Source organism: Neolamprologus brichardi, chromosome 14, assembly GCF_056152115.1.
Source record: "Neolamprologus brichardi isolate AB-2024 chromosome 14, ASM5615211v1, whole genome shotgun sequence".
Lineage (NCBI taxonomy): Eukaryota > Metazoa > Chordata > Actinopteri > Cichliformes > Cichlidae > Neolamprologus > Neolamprologus brichardi.
This window is the reverse complement of record NC_142117.1, coordinates 30559645-30584797: the sequence shown is the minus strand read 5'-3', so window position 1 is coordinate 30584797 and position 25153 is coordinate 30559645. Positions and strand designations below refer to the sequence as shown.

Sequence of the window (25153 nt, the reverse complement as noted above, 5' to 3'; positions counted from 1 at the left end):
AACCTTCACTCGCTGCCAGTCAGTCAGGATATACACTTACTGCCATAGGCACTGGTCAGACTCTAGGAGTGTGTGACTGAGGCCTTACTTGGATGACTACTGTAGATACCTTATTAAGCTATATTTAAGTCTGTCCGTTTATAGACATGAACAGAAAAACAAAAGAGTGAAAGAATGTGAATTCTGATTCATGTCAGGAGCAAAAGTTTAGCTCACTTTTTGTGCTGTGAGATCCTGGTGGATGGATGGGTCAACACAGCGCCAAGTTTTTTTTATGGAGCAAACCACTGCTCCTTCCTCTCCTTGCTCTAACAGTAGTTATTGGTAGTTGCTTTCATCACTGCCACTATCACTCCCTATCATTAACCAACTACTCAAAGATGATTGTGCCTGGATTTATCCAAACCTAAACTATAGCAGCTTCAGATAAGAAAATGTTTTTTTCCATTAAAAAATAAGAGATTTGTCGCAGTGAAGTAATTTTGCTTTGTCAATTTTGGCGTTCAATTAAAAATGAATTTAAAAAGCTGTGCCATTACAGATACAGATGTCCTTGTTTCATTTAGTGGACTTATTAAATGAGAATTATTTTGCTGATTACAATTAAAATTAAATGCACAAGCAAAAGACTACATTTTATTAAGTCATGGAATTAAAAACTGAACACGGTAAAGGTAAACAATGACATAAAAGGTTTTAATGAATAAGAAATGCAAGTATAAGAGGGAAAATTGTTGTTCCCATTGTCCTCTCTCCCCCTTTTTGCATTTGCATTTTTTCCATCTGATATTTCACGCTTTATAAATTCTACTAGATTTTAATTTGGGGTTAAATCATGTTTCATACAGACCCACATTAAATTTTAACGTGTTAACGTGTTGAATATGCAGCCTTTGTGTAACAGCAGCATTCATTCCCCGTGAGCTTTTTTTTTTTAGTGCATTTCAATCAAAATTTTGATTTATCACAAATCTTATAACTCTTTAAAAAGCTGTTAAGCCTTTACTGATGTGTCTTTAAGAAGCTGCCGGCTCTGAAATTAGTTTGTGTAATTGCATGCAACAGATGCTAAAATGCCAGTCATCTCTGAGATCACAAATGCAAACAGAACATGATGTGGCAAGTCTGTCTCGTCTCATAAAACTTGATGTGGATTAGTGTAACTAAATCTCATCGTGACAAGTCTTGTCATCTTGCATAAACTGAGGCCACTGTTTATTACAGCAAACATGGAATCATATTTTTAAAGTGTACCAGCTATTAAAGCATGCAAAAAAAATCTGACCTATAAAAATTTAATTAGACATTAACTCTAATTTCTTATTTTTGGACTTTGTAATTCTTGGTGTAGTGTGCGCCTTTGGGGTTGTTTTCACACAAAGATGAGACAAAAAAGAAGACAATACTGGCTCTAGTAATTTTCAAGGGAAGTTGTTGCTGAAAAATTGATTGCTTTTTTAAAATGGGAAGAGACTTTTTTGAAACGCTTCAGTTGGGTTTTAGAGTAAACCACAGCACAGACACTGCACTCCTTAGAGTGATGATTTTCAGTCATGCTGGAAAATATTTATTGAAATGTCTTTAACAATGTTAAAGGCATTTGAATAAATGTCTTTAAAAGGTATTATTATTTAGCATTTCTGGTCCACTTTTAAAGTGATTTTATTCTTATTACAGGATAGGTCTTTTAGTGTAAAACCTGGCAATTCATGGTCATCCTTTATAAAAATGAGCCATAGATTACCTCAGGGGTCTGTCCTTGGACCTTTTTTTGTTCTCTGTACATGTCACCCTTGAGGTAAGCCATCTGTAGATATAGTGTGAATTTCCACTTCGGTGCAGATGACATGCAGCTGCACATCTCTTTAAACCCCAATGACATTCATCAACTCAACATATTTTATCCATGATCAAATACTGGATGGCACAGAACCTCCTTTAATAAATATGAATAAGACCGATGTAATCTTTACGTGAATCTTTATTTAGTGGTCCTGATGGAGCGCAAGCATATACGACAACACATCATAGGTGTTTGTCCATGAATTTTGGCCAATATTTTAAAAATCTTGTCACTTGCAACAAAGCTCCTGGGCTTGAACAGGCATGTCATCTCTATTGTCTCCTCATTCTTTATGGAACTCAGGAGACTCACCAATATCAGTTCAATTTCTAAAACTCCTTATACACATGTTTGGGTGAAGAAACTACAACAAACTAAACTACAACTTGTCTATAATTTATTTTTAAAAACGCCTAAAACAAACAAACATCTTTACTGCCAGAAGATATTTAAGATCTTCTGGCCACAATCTGAGGTCCTTGACCAAGGCCCTGCTAGCCATCTCAACTCTCAGCTGAGGACAAAGGGTGACCAGGCTTTTCTGATAGGACACCCACTCTCTGGAACAACTTCCCTAAGGAGATCAAATTGACACACTCTTTGTCTTCTTAAATGTCTCTTAAAGACATGTTTTTAGAAGTGGGCTTTCTCGCTGCTTCCAGTTTGAGCTAATTTTATATCATCTGTCCATCTGTCCATCCGTTCACCCATCCATTTTCTTCCACTTATCCACTTTTGCTGTTTTCATTTAGAATTTAATTTTTGTGTTTTAATTGTCTTGTGCTGTAAGGTTTCCCTCTATGTATAAATTTCTTCTTAAATGTTTTGTTACATTTAGCTTGTATTGTTTATTAGTTTATTTATTTATATTACTGTGGCAACACGAATCAGAAAAAATGACTTGCTCTAAATTTGGCACAGCTAGTCAATACTCTGGATACAAGATACATAGCATTGAGCAGGAGACTGAGACAATATTGTTTCCAACTCAGTGACCAATCCAAGAATATTGAGGAAGACAAAAAGTCTTTTAATAGAATAAACACAGCGAGTGATTGCGTCCTTTAATTGAATGTAATACTGTTGTTAGCAACACTGCATTGACTATTTAACTGAATAGATTATATCATACATTGCACTACATTAAATCTGCTCTGAATAGACTTGAAGAAAAAAAGCCAGGCTGACATAATGCTGATGTTCTTACTGGGAGTTTACAAATCCCTTAAAATGCTGAAAACAAACAAACAAACAAACTTTTGATGATGATTATTAAGTAAGTGGTCACAGTGATACATGTGAAAATCAAAGTTAGACAACTCACTGGATTTCCATAACAAATAAAATATTAAAAGCACATGAGAAGCTATTTCAAACTACACTTACTTCATACTTTTGACTTAAAAGTACTTTACAGGTTAATCTGGAACTACCATGAATTATATAATACTAATATTTAATAGTTGATCTGAAGAGCAATGAGTAACGATGCAACTAGTAAACAATTAGCAAAGTGTTTATGTTTAAACCCTTTAGTGTGTAGATTTTAAATGAAAAATGAGTTTAACTGAATGTTATGACACCCTGCAGCAACATAAACAGAAATAACTCATATTCAGATGAGACTGATGCTGAAAGCTGATGTCATGATCAACACATATTTATACTAAAATGTACCACCATAGGAAAAACTCGTGCACATTGAGTCTTACCTTCGTAAAACCGCGTGCCTGCTTGAGCAAATCCTCTCTCCGTCTTTCTGCCTGCCTCACATGGAAGGTGTTGCTTTGACTCTGGATGACGAACACTATCTCCCGCAGGTCTGGAGGAACACAAAGGACAAAAATGTGTGACAGCTCACATACTGTGAAAAAGGATCATGGCAATCGATGACCTTCTGCAAGCAAGGCAAGATAAGAGCCACAGCCTGAATAACAGAGGTGACTTTTGCTAATATCCATTACTGGCCTGGTGATAATAACCAGGACATCAAGAGCTTAATTGGCTTGGGGAGAGAGTATGTAAATGTCACATCCCAGACTGTTTTAGTTAATAAAAGATTAGCAGTCAGAAGTCTTTCTCTGAGGTGCTGTAACACCCAAAGGTTGACACAGCCCAGCTGTTCATTTCTAGCTGGCTTACACAACTGCAAAATCAGTAGAAATAAGTATTGTTCCAGCGATGTTAAGGCCAAGGTTAGGAGAAAGTGATTAGCTCAACAATGTCCTTTGAAATCTGCTAATAGAAGCTATAGAATAGAATGCTGACCAGTGGCAGAGCAGGGGAGGGGGGTGGGGCTTACTGGGCTTAAGCCCGGGTTGTTTTTTCAGAAGCCCGGGGTCTTTTGGAGTGTAATTTTTTCATAGTTAGATGACTGGCTGACAACTGTATAAGACAAAAACTGCACACAATATTCGAAGCACATAGTGCACACTGTGGGAATTAACAACTGTGCATAAATCCCCCCTAATATTGGTATGATCCGAGCTCAGACACTAAGCGACTGAGCGAGGGGGCGGGGGGAGCTACTGCCTGCAAGTGCGCTGTTGGAGAAACGCAGCCAGGCAGACAGAGGAGAACTGAAGTTCGACCAGGTACCAAAGCAAATCATTCGTACTGTACAAATAATGTAAATATGATGGTGTATCACGAAAGATTGATATCAAACTGATCACTTGACCCATATTACGTTACTCGTTCTTCAAGTGAATCAACAAATGGCAAAATAAAACAACAATGCTGTTTCTTTAGAGAGTCTTAGCTTACATGTGTGTTTATTTCATATTTTCAGTTGTTACCCTCCACGGCTAAATAAATTGGTTTCAGTAATGTACTGATATACAAGAATGGACATAAGGGGCTTCTTTCAAAGAAAAAACTATGGTAGATGTTATTTTATATATTAAAACATATAAAATAGGTTCGCTACTGTTCAGTTCAGTATATTTCTATGCAAAACAAGAGGAATTTTAATACACAGCAGTATATTCACAGTTTAAACCAGGGGCGATTCTAGGATCAGAGCTTTGGGGGGGCTGAGCACCAGGAGAGCTGCCCAGCCAGGCAAGATAAACTTTACTTGTCACAGAGACCTCGTCTCCGTCAGTCCCTGCATCCCTAAATGTCTCCAGTTGTCCCAAGTTCTCTCTGTCTCCTTGGTGCATTTAAACCCGTTCCTCCCTGTCCTCGTTGTCTGTTGTCTTCGTCTCCGTTATCAGTCATCATAATTTTACCATCTCTGTGCAAGTCTGCAAATTTCTTTATTAAATCATAAGATTCTTAAATTCATCAAGTCTCTCTGTGCCTGGGTCCTCGTCACAAAATAGGAGATCACCGTTTTGTACATTTTAACACAATTTAATGAGCATATGCTTCAGCCAGTACCTTTTGATTAGCCTTGTCTCGTGGTTTCTTGCCCTGTGGTAATCTTTATTCTGTTTTCACTAAGATATTTGAATGCTAATCAATAAATCAATATTCAATTTAAAAAAAAATTCTAATCCCCACATTTGTAAAAGAAAAGCAAAACACTTTTTTGAAAAGTTTGTAACAAAACCATCAAATCTGATAAAGGTTATTTAAATGCTGCCAAAGAAGAATGGATTGGAATATAAAGAAAAATACATATCCTAACCTCAATTACTGGGGGAGAATAATAAATGATGCTCACAGTGAGTAAAAAGTAAACCGAGTGCATTTTTTGGACAGAGATTCACTTTTAATGTGTATGTATAATATAATACAGATACATAAAAATACACTCCAAAAATAGAAGAGTCCTTTAAATGTACAAATGTACAAAATATTAATTAAAAAAATTATAAAAATGGAGGCAACTGTGCCTATGGTACAATGTATGATAAGATCTTTACTGCAGATACTACTAATATGGCGTTGCAGATTTTTTCTTTTATTTTAATCTATGTCGCCTCATTTGAGGTTGGCAAATCTATCACTGTTTGGTGGTCAACTCTCTCAAGCAGTTTAACAGTTTCTGTTTTGCCTGTCACTATTCCCTGTCTGTTTTCTTACCTGGTTCTTCCTGAAATTGTACTTTCTCCTCACGTTCCCCTCTTTCCTCTCTCCCTCTTTGGACTGACAATCATACACAAATAGATTGTATTAGATGAAAAAATTAAATTAATATGAAAAAAATACTATTGAAATCACTAATAAAAAAGTCCTCTCTCAGTGTACTTTCAACCAAAAGGCAAATAACCAAACCACATGAACATCTAATAAAAGATATAAATACTGAAACTCTGATCCAACATTATTCTTGATTGACGGATCATTTGTTCTTACACTTTTACCTGAATGTGGCTCCTTTTTGAAAAAAACTTCTTTATATCCATTATGAACCTGGCTGTCTGTCTGTATACACATACACACACACACACAACAGGAGTTATAAGGTTAATGGGAATCCAGTCAGTTAGCTAGTTAGTACCTTGGGTTTAATATCGACACATATGACAAAATAAGCAGCTTCTCTCATTCCTTTTCAAACAGGACAGTGGTAACAACAGCAGGCTACAGATAATTTTAAGTTTTAGATTTTAAATAGGCTGCATACATTTCAATGCGAGCAACAGGACGGTCAAATGTAGCTGATTTTACTACTGAGTAGGACGGATTGTAGGGTAGCAAACATCATCGGAAAACACGTTTTCAACACTGCAGGTTACCTGGTGTAATGTTTTTCAGTTAAAAAGAAACATGGTCTGACTCCTACCAACTATATAAAGACTAACTGAAGGTTAAATGCAGCTAACATGTCCTGTTTTAAGCCAGGCACTTCCACCTCCGCTCCGCTGCGTCTCAGCCACTATTGCTCTGGCACAAAGGGCACCAGAGCCAGAGCAGGGGAGAGGCGAGCTGGAACCAACCATTTTGGGGGAGGGGGCATCTATACTTTTGTTGTTAAAATATTACATCTCAACCAAGTACTGTATGCTTTTTATATATTTTTTGTTGCGTATCAAGCAAACACCAAATATTGTCAAAAAAGTAAGAAATCTTTGGGGGTGCTTTGATTCATTTTGGGGGTGCTTCAGCACCCCCAAAATGGGCTAAAATCGCCCCTGGTTTAAAAAAGATATTTACATACACTTTATGGAAAACACAAGAACATTTTTACTGTACAACATCAATTTAGAGTAAACTTGTTTTGTTTTGGATAAATAAATATCGAAATATATTTTGAATTAGTTAAATGTCAGAATAAAGAGAGACAGAGCAGTCAATTTTTTTATCACTTTCATCAAATTTAGGAGTACATATAAACTAAGTTTATTGTTAATTAATAAGAAAACTGCAGATAATTCCATTCTGAGCTGAAGAAGCTTCTGATAGGTTAGTAGAGTCCATGTGAGTAAATTCGTGGCACAGCTGTGGATGCATATAAGGCAAAACACAGAGCCTGTTTCTTTGAAATGGGAAAGTCAAGAGATATCAACCAAAACACCAGGAAAAAAAATTGTGGAGCTCCATAAGTGTGGCTCAGTTTGAATACAATTTGGTGCCATTTACAATTAAGAAATACAGACAGTTTCTCTCTTTACTCTTAAAGTTAACAAATATGTTTTTTATATTTATCGATCTAAAAAAATAAAATTTAGTCTGATTTGATGTTACAATTAAAAAAGTGTTTGTGTTTTTATCTGAAGAGTATGTAAATATCTGGTTTCAACTGTATATTTGATGATGTTGGTGTTTGGTTTGATTGTCAGCACAAAGAGGGAGAGAGAGGATCAGAGAGGGAACAAGAGCAGGTGAGACAGACCTATTAGTCAAATGGTTGTTTACCAAAAGTATCACCATATCATAGGTACTCATGTATCTCGTACCTAGTGTTTCTTTTTAGGTTTGTTATTTTTCAAATTCTATATTTATTAAGTTTTGCAGGCTTGTTTGCACAACAAAGCTAAATAATTATATAAACTTTTCTCAATCTAAATAGTGCACTTTGGTAGAATTAAAAAATAAGTGTAGTGCAGGTCTATGATGATTTTTAGTGCTACTATCATCTAGTTCTGATTCTGGTTCTGTCTTGGTTAAGTCCTAAGTAGTCCTGATTTTGAACTGTTGTAGTCCTGTTTTAATTCTGGATCAATTCTGGGTCTGGTTGAACTGGGTTTAGTCCTCGTGTCTTGATACAGCCTGACTTTGTTCTGCCTTGCTTCTTAATATTAGTTTAAGGTGTCCTGCATATGTGGTATATATTTTTCCCTATATGAAGTCATTCTTCTTTGAACAAAACTCAAAACAGAGCCTATTAATCTTTCAGTCATTTCAACCCCCTCCCCAATCCCACATGCATACTATCCTTTAGGGCTAAGCCCCGGGTGCCCGGGTGTATCAAATGTCTGCCTCCGCCTCTGATGCTGACAACACCTTTAGATTCTACCTTTGTCGTCGACCCAGCTAGCTGCCGTTCCTCTTCATGTGAAATCTATTTACAGGCTAGTAATAGTGACACAGCTCAGTGAAGAATGACATTGGCTACACAAAAAAAGTCCATATAAACCCTGTGGCTCTCACGACCACTACAATCAAACTGAGACCAAAGGACCAGAGGCAGGGAATAAAAAATAAAAAAAAACTAAAAAAACTGTCATTTTATCCAGCTCTGTACAATTACAGCTGACAACTCCTAAATCCTGTAAGCTGTCCATCACATCAAATAGAGTCTGCAGCACCTGGCTGGAATGACTGTTACAACTGAAAATCTTCTCAAGGATTTAAAGCTCAGAGGTAGGTGAAGTAAGAAGGAGAAACTGGGGAGGTGTAAGAGTTATGGCCGGCACCTCAGAAACTTTGGACGTGCAGGTTTCTTGTGTACACGTTTACTTATTATGAGCTCAAACAAACAACACAGTCTGTGCCAAATAATTCTAACGTGCTTTATCTGTGTCCATTAGTTACTTATTTAAACAGAATACAGTCATAGAGAATACACTGCGTCTTGAATTCTAAATACCAGCAGGAATTCTCCAACAATGCTTTCTCAGATTTGTTGAGAAAGTGTATTTTTTTTTAGTCTTTCAAAACAATTAAGTAGCAGCCACCGCTGACAAGTCTACAGTCTTCCCTTCGGAACAGTTGAGCGAGGAAAAAAGGGGAATGGCGAGTGCTGACATTGGCAGGATTAGATGGATTGCCTCCACCTCAATTACACTACTTGAACCTATTCCCATACTGAGTTTGGATATTAGCATCAGGGTCAGGGACAGACACTATGTCAGAGTACAGTATCTGTGTCAAATCTTTTTAATTAAGTGTCGGTGGGTGTGTCGCTGCTTTGCTCAGCTCATAACAAAGATCCCATTCATCCTGGAGCCCTAGTAATGGGGGAGATTACTTGCTAAATCTCAGCATGTCCATCTCCCAACAGATCTAACCTCCACTGAGCTGAGCTTACATAGTGAATACCCCTACACCACCTCTAAATGTCCTTCTGCTGAGTTCGCTAAATGAATGTGCGCGTACGTGCGTGCGCATATGGTTTCACATAAAGCAGTGCATTTTAAAGCCCCAAGTGAGGTACCAGTCTCTTGATACTGCACAGTACAGCAATAATACCAGCTGCAGGAGACTAACAGCAAAATCAGATAAGCAGTTTGCCAATCCCTCATTGTGTAGATAACACGTACCCTACGTCAAAGCAAAGGAGAATGAGGGGTAAAAAAAGAAACTAATTAAAACAGAATTCACTGCTCTCGAGTCCACACTAATGGGTTTCGATTAATCATCAAACAATGGAGAGAAAAGGGGAAGAGGAAAAATCCTGTTATAGTACCCCTCTTCCTTCATCTCTTTTTTTCTCTGTCCTTTCAGGTAAAAATCACCTTTGTATACTCTCTCAATACAATCGATACATCTACCTTTACGTAATTATAGGACCGAGATTTAAAACAATGCCTTCAGCGCTAGCCCTTTTCACTGTGGAGGCAAGATTATACAGGGATGCCTCAAGGCTTAGATCTATATAGATTTACCTTGAGAAAAAGTTACATGTTTTGTAAATGCACTGTGTGTGGTTTGTGTTTGGAGGTTTGCGGCTAGGTTGAGGTTGCTGGTGTGATCGCTCACATGTACGATTTCTAATTTATTGCTATATTGTTGTTGGGCAATTGTGCCAAGAGAGTGTAAGTGCTGGAGATGGTTGTTAGTTGTTGTGCTATCTGACAAATGGGAGGTATTTTTAGGCCCTATTACAGCGGGAATGTCTGACTGTTTCAAGGGAAAAAAAAAAAAGAAAAAAAAAAGCTCGGCATGATTTTCTTACTCCTTCACAGCGTCCTGCAAAGTTAAAAAGCATCCAAGTAGCCCAGTTTTCCTCTTTCCTTTCCTTCACCTGTAATGCAGTTTTGCACTATATAAATTAAGTACCAAGCCTGCTTTTTTGTTTAACAGTTTCTAGTGTATTTCGATAGGATGTCAGATGTTTTCTTTGGTGTTTTTGGTCATGGTCATAGCTTTCAGAGTAACTACGCAAGTTTGACAAGTTGCATTTAATGGTTGTTTGGATGTGCTGCTTTCACAGCTGTCACAGAAAAAGTGCTATTAACCTTAGCAGTAGTAACTGTATTAATAGCAGAATTTCCAGAGGTGAAAGTATGCAATCAATTCATCTATTTAATAACAGGCCCAAGATGTGACGTTGCACCCTGGTGCGAAACACACAACAGAGTGCTTTTTTCTGCAGTTAAATTAAATTATCAAAGGATCCCTCTTGGCTGAAAATAATATGCCTTGAATGAAAGAGATTGAAGGTTCCTGAGGAGATGAATCCAATACCCTAGTCCCCTCAGTGCAGATGATTTTATTTTGCCAGGTCGATGGAACTAGAAAGCAGTATTCGTTTATCTCCCCTCGTTCAGCATTCCACAGAGGCAACTCCATAGAAAAAAAGAAAAAAGAAAAAAAGGACTGTATCAGCCTTGAAATATATTGGATGAAATGAAACACTGGAGAATTCTGCCTCCTTCTCTCTCTCTCTGATCTGATGCTTTTCTCAATTCATGAAACCACTCTTTAAAGGCCATCACCATCTGATCTGTGGAAAACTCCACAGGGAGGCTTCGAGTCTCGTGTGTACTCACAGCTTCAGCATCTCTGCGCATAAGAGGGTATGATCAGGCTGATTAAAGAATCAAGGCTGAAGTGTTTGTATTTCTAGGTATGCACACGGAAAGGAGGGCATAGAGAGAGAGAGAGATACACGGCTGTATATAGATTGTGTTCTTCTAGTGGCCTGGCCGTGCTGTGTTGTCGCCTCACTGACACAAATCAATAGTGACACTTCCTTAGAGCAGGATTGCAGATGTTGCCAAGTGGCAGCGGAGCTGAGAGCCCACTGACCTCTAGGCTCTCCTGCAGCTCTGTCATTTCCATCAGTGTCACGGAGCAGGTGTGTGTAGTCAGTGGAACTGTCACAGAAACATTTCATCTCAGCCCCGAGTATTTCCATCTCCGCAGTCAAATAAACACACGTTTGATGCAAAGGGCAGCGGACATATACAAATATGCTTATATGTTTGGGAGAAGATGGAAATCAGATCCATAGTTCAATTTCAATGACAAAAGTCGGCTAAGATCTAGAGGGATGGGCTTCTGTGGAGGGGGCCATTAGGCTGTTGTGGGAACAATACCACTGCCATGACAGATTCAGAGCCCTTCATTGCCAGCACATAGTGAGAGATGACAGAGGATGTCAATAGCTCATTTCCATACTCAGCAGGCCAAACCCCCCATCCAGCAGCTGATTGTGCTGCTGTAAAACCTGCTACACTCCAGTGACTCACATCATTGGACTCCCCGAGACAAGATGGCCCAGAATCATCTATCTCCCAAAAAATCCCCTCCATCTTTCCCTTCCTCGTGTCCAAAACGCAAGGGACAAAATTCAATCGAGCAAACTGTGTTGCAGTTTTCTGTCCAAACTAACCATGACCACAATACCAACCAGGTCCAGGATTTATTATTCAAAATGAATACACCCTCTCTTTTTTTTTATTCCGTTGAGTTTTAGGAATAAAAATTATTTACCTTCTTGAAAGGTGATCAGTGTGGCAAAGGCCCCTGCTGTAAGTAAAAATGATTTTCTATCACCCATCTTCCTCTATTAATACATACTTTTAATTACCCTGCACAAGATCAATAGAGAGCATGGTGTATTTAACTTTTAGCTTACTGCTGAAAAGGTCAGTATCATAAATATCTCTCAATAAAACACAGGGAGGAAATTGCCAAAGTGGCGAACAACAGACAGGGAGCGGAATGAGGAAGCAAGCCAGCAGACAAAGATAGGGAGTCACTTGCATTGAAAAACAACAACAACAACAAAAGACTGGAAATGAAAGACTGCAAGGAAACAAGCAATCTTTTATAAACATCCTCTTCAAGTAGTAACACAGAAACACACAGAAATTACAAGATGTAAAAGGACAGGCTGAAAAAAGCTGCATCCAACCTGTGATAATCACACTCATTAGAGGTTCTCTGGAGTTCCTGACTCCATGGACAACTCTGCTAAAGACTAATGAGTGCTGAACGCAATCCTTAAACCTCACTTAGAATCAATAATTCAGGAAGCTCAGGCAATTAACGCTTAACAGATTTCAGGTTTTGCTTATGAATCCCATTCGTCACCCATTAAAGTATTGAATGAGTCGAGAATGGATTCGATATCACTTTAAAACTTCTTTTTTTTTCTAATTTCTGTAAAGCTGAATTTTTGGAAATATGTTTGCTTTCATATCTTATTTGGCAATATATGCCACGACTGATTGCATTTCTCAGGATGGTTGCCTGCTTTTTAAATTGCTTTTTAAATTAAATGAAATAAAGCCATCAGCTATGTTCAGGTGTTTTCCACTAATCACATGGCTAGAGATTTAATCCCTGGCTTCTCCACAAGTGTCCTTGGGCAAAATACTAAACAGGATGCTCCCGGTGGCTGGTGAGCACCTTGAATGACAACTGCACCTCCATTGTAAGTATGTGGAAAAAGTGAATGAGACACAAAGCAGCAAAGCAAAGGAGTTTGAGAACTTCTAAGAAGAAAAGACCTGTAAGTGCAAGCCATTTACCACTTGAATAAAGGAAAGACACAGACACAAAAGAGCATTGTCACAAGCAAGCAGCAAAGCACTGTTTGTAGGGAGAAAAAAAAGGAAAATAAGAAATACTAGTCAGAAAAAGGAGTTCAGTCAACATCTTGTGAACATTGAAATGCATTCTATCTTCTCGCGTGTCCTCTTGGCCTGGAGAGGCTGGCTCTGAGCCACTGAATAAATATAATATAGCTGCATACGGGACAGTAACACAGCTCTCCTAGGATTAACGACTGCTATAGTGATAATTGGATTTAAATTCTGGCATTTGGGTTTTGTTCTGAAAAAGGAGATGTAGAATAGAGTTAGTATATAACCTTGACTATATAACAGTATACATTTAGATCCAGATTTAAAACACAGCTTTGGGCAATACACCTTGGATCTGCCCAATGCTGGTACATTCCCATAAAAACAATTTAAGGTTATTTATTTATTATATCAACTTTAAACATCTGGTATGTACAATTTCTAGTACATCAATTTAACATTTTAATAAACATTTTGAAAATGAAAGAAATATACTAGAAAAAAAAAACCACACACAGATACTGGTGATGACCCAAATAAACAGCAAAGGTACCATTAGACTATATTAATGTAATTAATGATGTCTGTATTAAGGTTTCCATTCTATTCTTATAATATGCTGCTAATTAATGTGTCCCTAATAGAAGGGAAAAAAAACACAAAAGTTCAAATGAAAGGTTTTATGACTTCTTATGAAGTCAGTTATGCTTTTCTTACTTCTTACTCTCAGTACCCTTTGGAAACGAGCTACAATAATAAATTTTGAAATCATGCCCCGGCAGCCAGCTGCGATACCTCTAATTAACCTCACACATCTCCACTGATGGTTTTAAAATTAGCCTAATAGTAAAGTAAGTAATGAATTACTATGGTTTAAGTGGTGCCCTGGATAGATTTTAGTCAAAACTGCCTCATTTAGCCATGTATGTAAGTTATAAACACTGCGTTGGATCTACCTAATAAAAATACTTGGAATTGGCAGAAAAGTTATTCTTGTTTAGATGTTTTACCTCCTGATACAGTATTTCTAAATGGCACAAACAATGCACGTGAACTTCTTATGAAGTTGTTTTAATAGGAGATAGTTTTCTGTTTTTCTTACATGTATTGCTATTCATAACTCGGACTTCTCGGCTGTGCCAGTATGCATATAAAACACACGTTTTATCCATTTGATCTTTTTCCTCTTTGGACTAGCAGTGTGATAGTGAAATGAAATGACTGAACTGATTAAGCTAGACAGATAAAGGCCTTACAAGCTTTGGATTTTTTAATTGTTTTTGTCATGCTGAACAATAATTATTTATTTTTTTTACTTCAATACAAACTGATCAAGAGAAAAAAAATAAGATGAGAGACACAAACCTATTGTAATGTAATACAATAGTCTCATTTCGAAATTTGCTCACTTTTATCGACAAGTTGAAGACACGTCCTCCTGCCGGGATAGATTTATGATGGTACTTTGGAGCTTCAATGAAAGCCCAAACAAAACCTTGGAATTTAATGTGCAGAACACATTTAACCGAGTAAAAATACAAAAAAAAATCAGATTCCATTCGGTGATAGCGCAGTGGGAGAGACTTGCAGCCCTGGAAACTGATGGGGAACATGCACATCTAAGCATCTATCTGTATTTGAACAGTTCTATACCCAGTGCATTTAGGTAGGTCACACTCTCAACAATTTAGTAATTTGTTGTTAAGATGTAGCATGCTGCATTTTTAAAGCACTACTTATTGCACAATATGGCCGGTGGGCTCACACTGGGTTTTTTTTTGTTCCATCTATGAATATCTGTAGCATGTACATACTGCACATAATGCATTTACTTTATTTAAAGTCTGCACCCTGTACTCCCTCTGAAGAAAGATTGCTAAATTAATGACTTCTAATACCCATCAAATGTTACTGGGGCTTTTAAAATAAACAATCCAGTCAGACCTCCTGAAGTTTGCTGTATTATTAAAACAAAAGGGAGTCTGGCTCTCCTTGATTCATCTTTTACATTCCTGCCCACAAACAACATTCTCTGCAGGCGAGCGTAGCTTTTCTGGTGTGACAAAGGGAATTACTATGGCAGTGCCAGATAGTGTAGCTCCATTTTTCAGATCGCTGTCTGTTTGTATTTCCTTTCTGTGCCGAGGTGCCAAATGAGAGCATTACGAAGTTGCTTTTGTGTGCTTTTGCGTCTGTGGTGACCCAGTTGAATGAACAGGCAGAGGTCCAGAAAGCGGGCTCCAAACTCCTCTGCAGTCTCCCGAAAATCACTCTCAGATGGTGATTGTGCGAGTCCCCTGAAGCGTGAAAAGCATGCATGAGATCTTTTTATTTGCTCTACTTATGAAATTCCTGGTTGCTGTCAAGTCGTTGAAGAAAGATGGGACTTTATTTATGAAGTCTGCGAAACTCTCAAGATTAAATTTTCAAGGTACGCATAAACAAAACCCATTTTACTATTTTGATTTTGCAGTACTTGCCATTTAAATTTCACACTGTCCAATATTACTCAGTTCAGGTTTTATTATTCATGATTTTATCAAGCAATAATGTCAATTCAATTCTTTCACCATATAGCGCTCTTTAAAATTGAACTATATTAAGCAATAGTTCATCCCTTTGGATGTCATCTGGAATTACGGGTTAGTTCTACTGAGTTAGTCTGATCTGAATGATTAAATACAGTAACATCAAAATACTGTAAATCAAATTGAATACAAGAACTCCACTATCAAAGACAGCAATACCTGTATTTATAATCAAGTACATACAAATATGAATACTTTTAGGAATGTATGGCTGTTTATCATACTCCATTTGCCTATAAAATGTAGGTCAATTAATTGTTTATAATCTCTATGTTTTATTAGTAAAGGGAAAAATTGTGCTTAGACTAAATATGATAACTATTTAGTCTTGTTCCATTACATGGTGCTGTACTATTGCTACCCGGTAGTTAAAAAAGCCAGTGTTCTCATTGCTATGATATCATACCATTCAAAAAAAATGGTAGAGACACAAATAACTTTTACTGTGGTAAAGCACACAGTAAACCAGTGCAACAACCTTTTTATTATCTTGTTATTATAATTATAGTGTACATTATTGCAGAGAATGTTCATCAGAGCACAACCTTCAGTGTCTGGGGCTGTTTGGAGTCAAATGTGTAGCCGTCAGCATGAGATGCTGGATTGCTGCCTTTGGATTAGGGAAGGGTTGTTTCCCTAAAGAAGCTTTACTATACTGTTCAAAAGTAATGGTATATGGCAGCGTGACCTGGAGAGATAACTTGCTGTGGCTTCAGCAGCAATGCAGGTATTGTACAGGTTAGCAAAAAGGATAAGCTTTTAATCTTTTAGTTGATCTACACTCACCAATTAGCATGTAGCAACTATATCGACATAATAGCATCATGCAACAGTTGCTACAGATTTCCTGGTTTCACATCCATGATGTGAGCCTTCTGTTTCACCACATCCCAAAGTTGCTCTGTTATACTGGGATCTGGTGACTGTGGAGGCCATTTGAGTACACTGTAATGTTCAAGAAACTAGTGTGAGATGATCTGAGTTTTGTGACATGGCACCGTAACCTTCTGGAAACAGCCATCAGAAGATGGACACACTGTGCTCATACAGAACTGAGCATGGTCAGTAAAAATAGGCTCAAGTGTTTAATCGATGTCTGGTTTATCCTTGGTTTGATATTCAGCAAGTTCTTTCACCATGTCTGCATGCTTAAATATAGACAAATAGGTCACCTTGAGATTGACTGATTAGATATTTGTTCTATTGAGCAGTTGAAAAGATATACCTAACAAAGTGCCCAGTGAGTGTATGTTCCAGTCCTAACCTGCTCTCATGAGCTCTAGGTCGTTTCTGAAAGAGTGAGATCAAGCAGACAAAATTTGTGATAGCTGTGCTAAGGCTTAGAGATAGGGTGAGGAGCTTGTACATGCAGATGGAGCTCAGAGTAAATCTGTTGCAAGACCCAGACTTCACTGGATTTTATACATCTCATCTCACCCCAATGTTCATAGGAAGTAGGATGTCTGAAACTCCCTGTATAGCCTCTACACCCAGGATCCAGCCACAAATAAGTGATAGAAAACAAATGGAACAATGAGGTGTAATGAATGGATGAAAAAAAAAAACCCATCAGGCTAAAAGTAATTAAGTTATACTTCTAAAGTTGTAGCTATAAGATTTAAAATACTATATTTGTTGACATATTGTCAACTAGTAAAATGACCTTTGGGGTCCAAAATAAGTTCCAGTCAGATCTAGAACTAAATCATTTGTATTTTTTAATTAAGCATTTGAAATTACTGTAAAGTGGTACACATAGTATATGTTGACTAATTTTCTTTGTGTCCTTAGCTGTATCTACAGCAGATAAGGACATACTGTTTATGCATATGCTCCCTTGTCTGAGCACTGCAAGTACAGGATAATATGATTCAGGTTTTCAGTTTCCCTCCTAAACACTAATTTGTTATTTTCCAGTTTCCTTCTGCTTTTAAGTGTTTTATTAGCAAACCACACACACACACACAGAATATTAAAAATTACACACGCTCCACTAACACACAAGTTTTTTTTTTTCACTTTCTATTTTTTACTACTGATTATGAATAAAAGACTTACCCAGCTGATTGTTGTGAATGACGTGCAAATCATCCTGGCTCTGAAAAGACAGAGAGACTTTTTAATAATTCAAATTGCAGTCTTCAAATAATGACCCACATACATTCACTTCTTTGTTTTAACATATCATGTAAAAAGTGTCAAAATATGAATTGTGTGAAAATCTCTTTTTTTTGCAAAATACTCCATTTCCTCTTGCTAATCACTAATTAAGACTTAGTGATACTAAATATGGAATCCCCTACAGGATATTTGGAAATATAATGGGCGACACCCCGCGTCATTAGCCCAGCCTAATTGTGTGGGTTTTGTGCCTGCAGCATTAAGCTCTGTGCATGAGGCTCAATTAAGGCATTCTGCACTGTTCCACCTCCAGAGCTGTCAGCACTGGCTGCAGACCATGGAAGGATGAGTAAATCAATCACAAGCCAGGGAAACTTTGAAGAGCTGTCTTTCACCTCTATCTTTCAGAGTAAAATTTTTCAGTCTTGGGGAAGATTGCATGAATGTCTGAGTTGTGCCTGTTTCCAGAACTCTAGACCGAGAGCTGCAGAGTATTAATAGATAATGACAAACCAAACCCTTTTTTGATTTATGACTTCCTCTAGACTAACAATCATTTCACTGGCAAGCTGTTGCAGCCTTCAGATAGCTTAACTAAGTCATAAATTCACTGTCGGTGGGTGTGTTACAGCAGTTACAGGGGATCACAGTAGTTTGGTGGCATTTGCAAGAAGCAGGCTACATATAAATGTGCTGAGATAGCACATTTACAAACTAACAATTTCTAGATTAGAGGACAGCCCATTAATTTTACCCACTTTCCTCCTGAACACCTTCCTATAACTGTTGTGAGTACACATCATTTATTTTTGTGGTGTGCCCGTTTCCTGCACGTCCCCTCTGTTAATTGATCAAATCTCGAAATTGAGCATTTGACATGAGATGTAGTAAACTGAAAAAAAAGAAGGAAAAGCTGGCATCCATAACGCCATTAACACAGCAGTGATTTGTGCATGTGTGATGCTCTCTGTCTTTTCCTATTTTTTCAGGTGATCAGAGTTAGAGGCAATATATGCACAGGCAGACAAGATCATATCAGGGTGATCTGATTCAGTGGGTACATCAGCTTAATTGGACTCAGTAGCATTAGTCATGCCCACAAGGCTTCTGTCTCATCTTATCAGACATTACTTGTTTGAAATCATTTCGTTAGCTGAAGAGAGAAGGCACCTAAGGAAAAAAAACAGCTCATAAGCAAGGAGAATCTGACTTGTTATCAGATAATTAGTCTTATAAAATCTCTTCAGCTTGAAAATATAGCAGGTTATTATGGAAGAGAAACTACTCAAAAAGTGGAGGTATGAATTAAAGGGGTGTAGAAATTGCTATATATATGGTGGTTGTGACAGAGGCGTGCCACATGCTTTTCACTCTGTCTCTCCCAGCACAACTTCACTCTGGGGCGCAGAAGAAACAGTAAATCACTGCACTGTGACTACAAGGAAAAAATAACTCAAGACACCCATTATGACAAATTACCTGCTCTGTCAAACATTGCCAATTATATTGATTGTATGTGTACAAATCTTTGTGTGTATATAATGTGTACATAAAAATGGTTTTTACACAAGCCTTAACAAGGCCTAATGCTTTGTGACACACTTTAATGAGAAATTTCAAAATAGACCCAGTACCCCTACACCAATCTAAATCATTTTGTAATGTTGCGTCTTTTTTCCGTTTTAAATCAGCTGTTTTGTTATGAACTCTTGTAATACAATCTGTGTTGAGTCAGAAAAAAAAGGAGCCTCCTTATTTATTTCATGTAGACCACTGCTTTGGCACAGCAGGGCTCCTGACGCAGCTGCCTCTGGCCACAAATATTAAAATAAAAAAAAAAAATCCACTGGGTCATCTGACAGCAAAAGCTGAACATTTCCAACACATCATCATCATCCAGCGAGGGACTGTTTTGACTGTTCAATCACATGCAAGAGCACGTTCTTGGCATATTCCTTTTCTCAGTTACCGATCTCTTGTAGTGACGGGGTAGAAATTGTTGCTGGTACAGCTTCCTAGAATCATGTGCTATTGCACTGTGAAACAGCTGCACAGCATTTTACCCTCTGTTTAGCCTTCAAACTCAGCTCCATTACTCAACCCGGAAATTTCAGCTCACATTTCATCTTCTCACCTGCACACGCTGTAAACTCTTTGTGCTTATTTATACAATGTTATTTTCAGCTCTAACACCTGCTTCAGCTACCTGATGTACTTTCTTGATGCATTTTCTTTTATTTGCTTACTTCAGCAAGACATTGCTGTAAACACGATAAGTTTTACATAGAGTATCTATTAACCTCCAGTGTACGGTGGATTTTTAAAAAAGTAAAAAACACAACAAAGTTATGTCAAATAATCTTCATTTAGCATAGAAAACCCCAAAACACTGAGCAGAATGAGAAAACAACGTGCCAGACGTTAAAATCTGAATCTTTTTCTGTTTGTTGTTTTTCTTATACTACTTATAGGTGCATTGCCATCGCATTGCGTTTTATCTCTTATCAATTGACGCATTAAAAAATAAATAAATAGTTGACAGAATGAAAATGAAACCTCAGTGAAGCTTCAGCTCCACTGAGAAAAACAAAAACAAAACAAAAAACCTACCAATAAAAACAGGCATCAAAACATCAAATCTATGTAGGACAGAGAAGGGGAACTCTTAACTGAAACTATGAAAAGCATAAAATGTCAGATTTCTATCATGTTTTGAATATGAGGTCTGACTTTCTGTTTTTAATTACTTCATTTTGTTTAGCTCTCTTCTACTGCAAAGGTTTAATGCCACCTCACTGATGAAATAGAAGATGGAAAGCAGTCAGTACAATGTGCCGTGAGTTTCATTTTCTTTTGAAGGTTGTTTTTTTTTCAAGCTTGTGCAGATGGATCAAATTCTGGGTTGTTGATGTTTAAATGGACTTTTTCTTTCAAAGAGGTCATATTATGCTTTTCTTGAGTGTATTTTACATATTATTTCTGCATGTATAGAATGGTACAAGGTTAGAAGTCTGTAACAAAGAGGATTATTTTCTCCCACAGAAAATGAATTTAATTTTAATCCATTGCTGATGGCATCATAACATATGAGATATATTGCAATATATTACAATATTTAAATGTGTGGCTATAAATTAGAAGTTATAGTCATGAGATTAAAATGATATGATGGTTTTATAAAGTGTTACAGGTGCATAAATATTAAAAATAGCCCATTTTGGTAGGTGGTTGCCAGGCAACAATGATTGTGTCATTATATTTAATGCATAATTCAGGTTTTTTCAATACAAATGAATTGTTACTGTTGTGAAATTAAAATTATCCAATGCTTTAATAAAATGCAAAACATTAGTCATTTTAGCCTGTTGGTAGGTGGTTTGACATCATAATATCTGATATAGATAAGAACCTTCAGGGACCTAACATGTACCTGTGTGCCAAGTGTGGTCGCTGAAGTCTGGATTGTGTAACAAGAGTTGTGTGGACAAAACATACAGACAAAGATTTGGTGTATTACAGTGAGATGCCTGCTTACTAGTTAGAACAGAGGATGAGCAGAGCAAGCACAATTTTCTTCAAAACAAATTCCTGATTTATGCGGCGCAAAGAATCAATGATTAAAATTATGTTTCAACACTGTTACCCGCGTTTTTACTATCTTCTCTCAAACTGACCAAAGGCTGCTGCCTGAACCAGGCATAGTTCAGTGCTGGATTTTTGCAGCAGTTCCCTCGTCTGCAAAAATCAGAAAAGAAGGCATTACATAATGGATAGCTGGCTGACCAATCAAAGCAGACTAGGTTTGATACGGAGGCTTTAGAGAGAAAGAACATAAAACAAAGAGTCTCAGACAAATGGTGAAGTGAAGTGCTGCATGCACGGTAAGAATGAAAAAAGGTTTTTCAAATAGGAAGTGATGTCAACCAATTCCAGAAAACCTCCAGAATAAATTTATGAACCTACAAAAGAGCATATTGCGGCCTCTTTACAAGCTTGATCTATTACCTGCATGTAAACAACATGGAAATAAAATCTGCTTCAACAACAAATTTATATGGTGAAGAAATGAGTCATTGGATTTTACCTAAAATTCCTTTTAAAGCCATCTCTTTGGTTTCACTTCATAAAATCCCTGGGTGACACAAGGGCTACAAATCTTTCTTTGGAAAATGATCTCATATTCCACGCAAGAGTGAACTCACATCAGGTCTCATATCATTTTTACTATTACTGAGAGATTAATTAGTCTCAGCTCACAGAATCCGGCTCTTCTTAGCCTTCTATACTTTTGCACGCAGGTAAGGCTCTTCTTAATCCCATCTGACAGCAGGCTGTCAGCCATTTGCAGCAGGAATCAGACACCCATTGGTGTTAAAAAGAAATTGCTGAGAGTCTATACTGTCCATCTGAAGGGGTTAGTTTCACCATCCCTTGAGCGCTTTTGATCTAAGACACCACAACACTGATGCAGACAGACAGAAAGATTGTGCCTCATGTAGTGTAACCTTAGAACAAAGGCAGCGCCGCAGTAAAGGTACTCAGAGGTGTACATGTGTAAACTGAAGAACGATCCTCAGCCTACCTAATGCGATTGTTACGTAATCAAGGACACCGCAATGACAACCTTTTGATCCCTGCCTTTTATTTGGATGCTCTTCACATACACACAAAGACGAGTTCCTGGCCCTGTTACAGCTCTCAGTCCCCGAGGACACAGACACTTCACTGACATGAGTGACCCGTCAGGTCACATTAGATTTCTGTTTACTGATGGCAAGCATGTTTCAAGGTTGCAGGATTTTCTGGATTTTGACATGTGGAAAATGTGTGATGTTCAGAGAAGCTGATGTCTAGAAGGACTCTGAGCACCTTAAGAATGTGAAAGGTTGGAGATTATATTGGTCTATATTTGTGTTAAAGCTGGGTTCTTGTGTTTTTGTGTAATTTTACACAAAATTATAAAAAACGTTCAGAGTATTACAACTAAAGTAGTATAAAAAGGAAATATTGTGTTTAGGCTTTGGCCAATCTGACAACTTGTATACTAGATACAGTGATGCAATGGGCAAAGCAGAACACATTCACCAAAAATCTGCATGCAAAGTCTTAGTATGCATATGCCTGTGCTTTGTGTAGCTGGAATGGTTTAGAACAGCGAGTAGGAACTAGCTCCAGGAGGAGGGCTGTCTATTTTAAAATTGCAGGTTTAACTATAAATTAAGATGATTCCAAATTGTCACCTTAATTTTATGGATGCTTTTAGAGCTGTTGAGTGGTTTAAGAATCAAAACGTCTTTCATATCCCTCCCCAATTTTAGGGTGTCCAGAGAACTGACAGATTAAAATTTTATTCGTTGCCAATTTTTCACACAAGCAAAACTGCTAATGTGTAATGACTTAATGAGTTAAAACATCTTCTGTCTCAATATTAGCAAGCTATTCTTTTCAGGTTTTCTTCCTAGCCCTTTTCAGCATTTTGTTGACAGCAGTTGAAAAGTATCATATCAAGTCATAGACATTGCTGTTATTGATGCCAAAAATTAGCAAGCACATGCATGTTATGATGTTCCATAGAAGCATTTCAAAAAAGAAGGAAAGACAAATGTCTTGGTCAAGACCTCCCATGAAAGCGATACTGAGCAATCATTCACTTAATATTTATTACTATTAAAATAAAAGTCAAATTTCAACAGACAGCAAGGTGACATCCTTAAGTGTCTGGCACTAATAAATAAGAATGACAAAACCTAGAATACATGAATTTATTTGCACTAATATAAAAACATAAAAGATGCATATTTTCACATTTCAGATGTTGCTTGGCATTTATTTATTCTGGGTTTTCTTTCATATGATGGCTCATGTGGTTAATCAACAAATGGTTTGAGCTCAAGAAAGACAAAACACAACAATGAATTCATGCAACAAATGTTGCCTACATAGCCAAAGCCAAATAAAGCTTTCTCCTCTGAGCCACGGAGCTCTGTCGTCGTCCAAAAAATATTAAACATGTCAGTGAGTCACCAGTGATCCACTTGCACTGGCTGACATGTTCTTTGCTTATGATAAACACGCTGTGGTTTATCTTGAGTTAGTCCCACATGCACCATCCTTCTGCTATACATTCTAAATATGCACCACGTGAAAATGAAAGTAGACCTTAACACAGGTGCTTCTTATTCATGTTTGAGCAACATTTGCAAAAAGCTAAAGTGCCCAGCTCTTCAATGAAATTATTCAACTTTTATGAGAAATGATACTATAATTACTTGTGACGTGTTTTCCTTAATGTTTAACACATTTGTACTTAGTGGAAACCACTGGGTTTGGATCACAGAAGAAGTAGCAGAAGTAGTCAAAGTACAAAGAGACTGAAATGAAAGCGCCTACACAGCAATTCGTTATTTATTGCAAACATTATGTAATATGAATGTTATAAACCAAATTATAGTTGGAGGACAAATCTCACAAACAGGCCTTCTGCTTTCACAAGACTTTTTGCTGTTTTTTTTTTACTTTCCCCCCACAATGCCACCATTGTCAGGTTGATGAGTGCTTCCTTTCATGCACCATTTGTATTGGTCTGTTGCAATACAGTGGAGGAAATAATTATTTGATCGCCTGCTGAATTAGCAAATCTGCTCACTCACAAAGAAATGAACAGTCTCTAATTTTATGGTTGTTTCATTTTAATGGAGTGAGAGAAAACATCAACACATTGCAATAAAACTCACAACTGGATGAATTTCACAACTGGATGTGTTGCACTTGCCCAGTACCACACTGGAATTCACTCAGCTCCTGAGAGGAACCCATTTTTCACAAATGTTTGCAGTCTGCATGCCTATGTGCTTGATTTTATACACTTGTGGCCATGGAAGTGATTGGAACACCTAATTTCAATGATTTGGATGGGTGAGTGAATATGATTGATTGATTATAATCTGTATGTCATAAGGGAGCCAGAGCTTCAATGACATTCAAACCATCACTCAAGTCAATTCATCTTTTATATAATGTATTTTCAAATGGATAGATGGATGGATAAATGAACTGATGGATGATATCTTTTCTGGATTTTTGATTCATATTCTGACTCTCTGAAACTACCATAAAAATTAGAGAGACTGTTTATTTCTTTGGAAGTGAGCAAACTTAGAAATTTAGCAGGGGATCAAACAATGATTGTCCCAACTGTACATATGGTTTAGTAACTATAACACTGTATAGACCAAAGACTATCAATCTAAGCAATGTTTCAGCCATTTTGAGTAAAAATATTTACATCGAACCAAAAACATATCTAAGCCTTACAATGAATCTTCTGACGCATTTTCATTACATTAATAGCATATTTTTTGTTGCATTTGCTAAATTACAGAGCTAAAAAGTATATATGTTTTTTTTAACTTTCCGTATTATTTTAATATAAAAAAAAATAGATGTTGTTA

General features: G+C 37.2%; 1 protein-coding gene across 1 annotated transcript in view; it reads right to left on the bottom strand.

Moving 5' to 3' along the window:
• Window positions 1-25153, bottom strand: part of b3glcta (beta 3-glucosyltransferase a) — a 76194-nt gene that overhangs the window by 28519 nt on the left and 22522 nt on the right. The window contains exons 3-4 of the mRNA XM_087851103.1: window positions 17640-17679; window positions 3556-3665 (exon numbers count right to left, since the gene is read on the bottom strand). Of these exons, the coding sequence (XP_087707229.1) occupies window positions 3556-3665; window positions 17640-17679 (150 nt within the window). The remainder of the gene's footprint in view (window positions 1-3555; window positions 3666-17639; window positions 17680-25153) is intronic.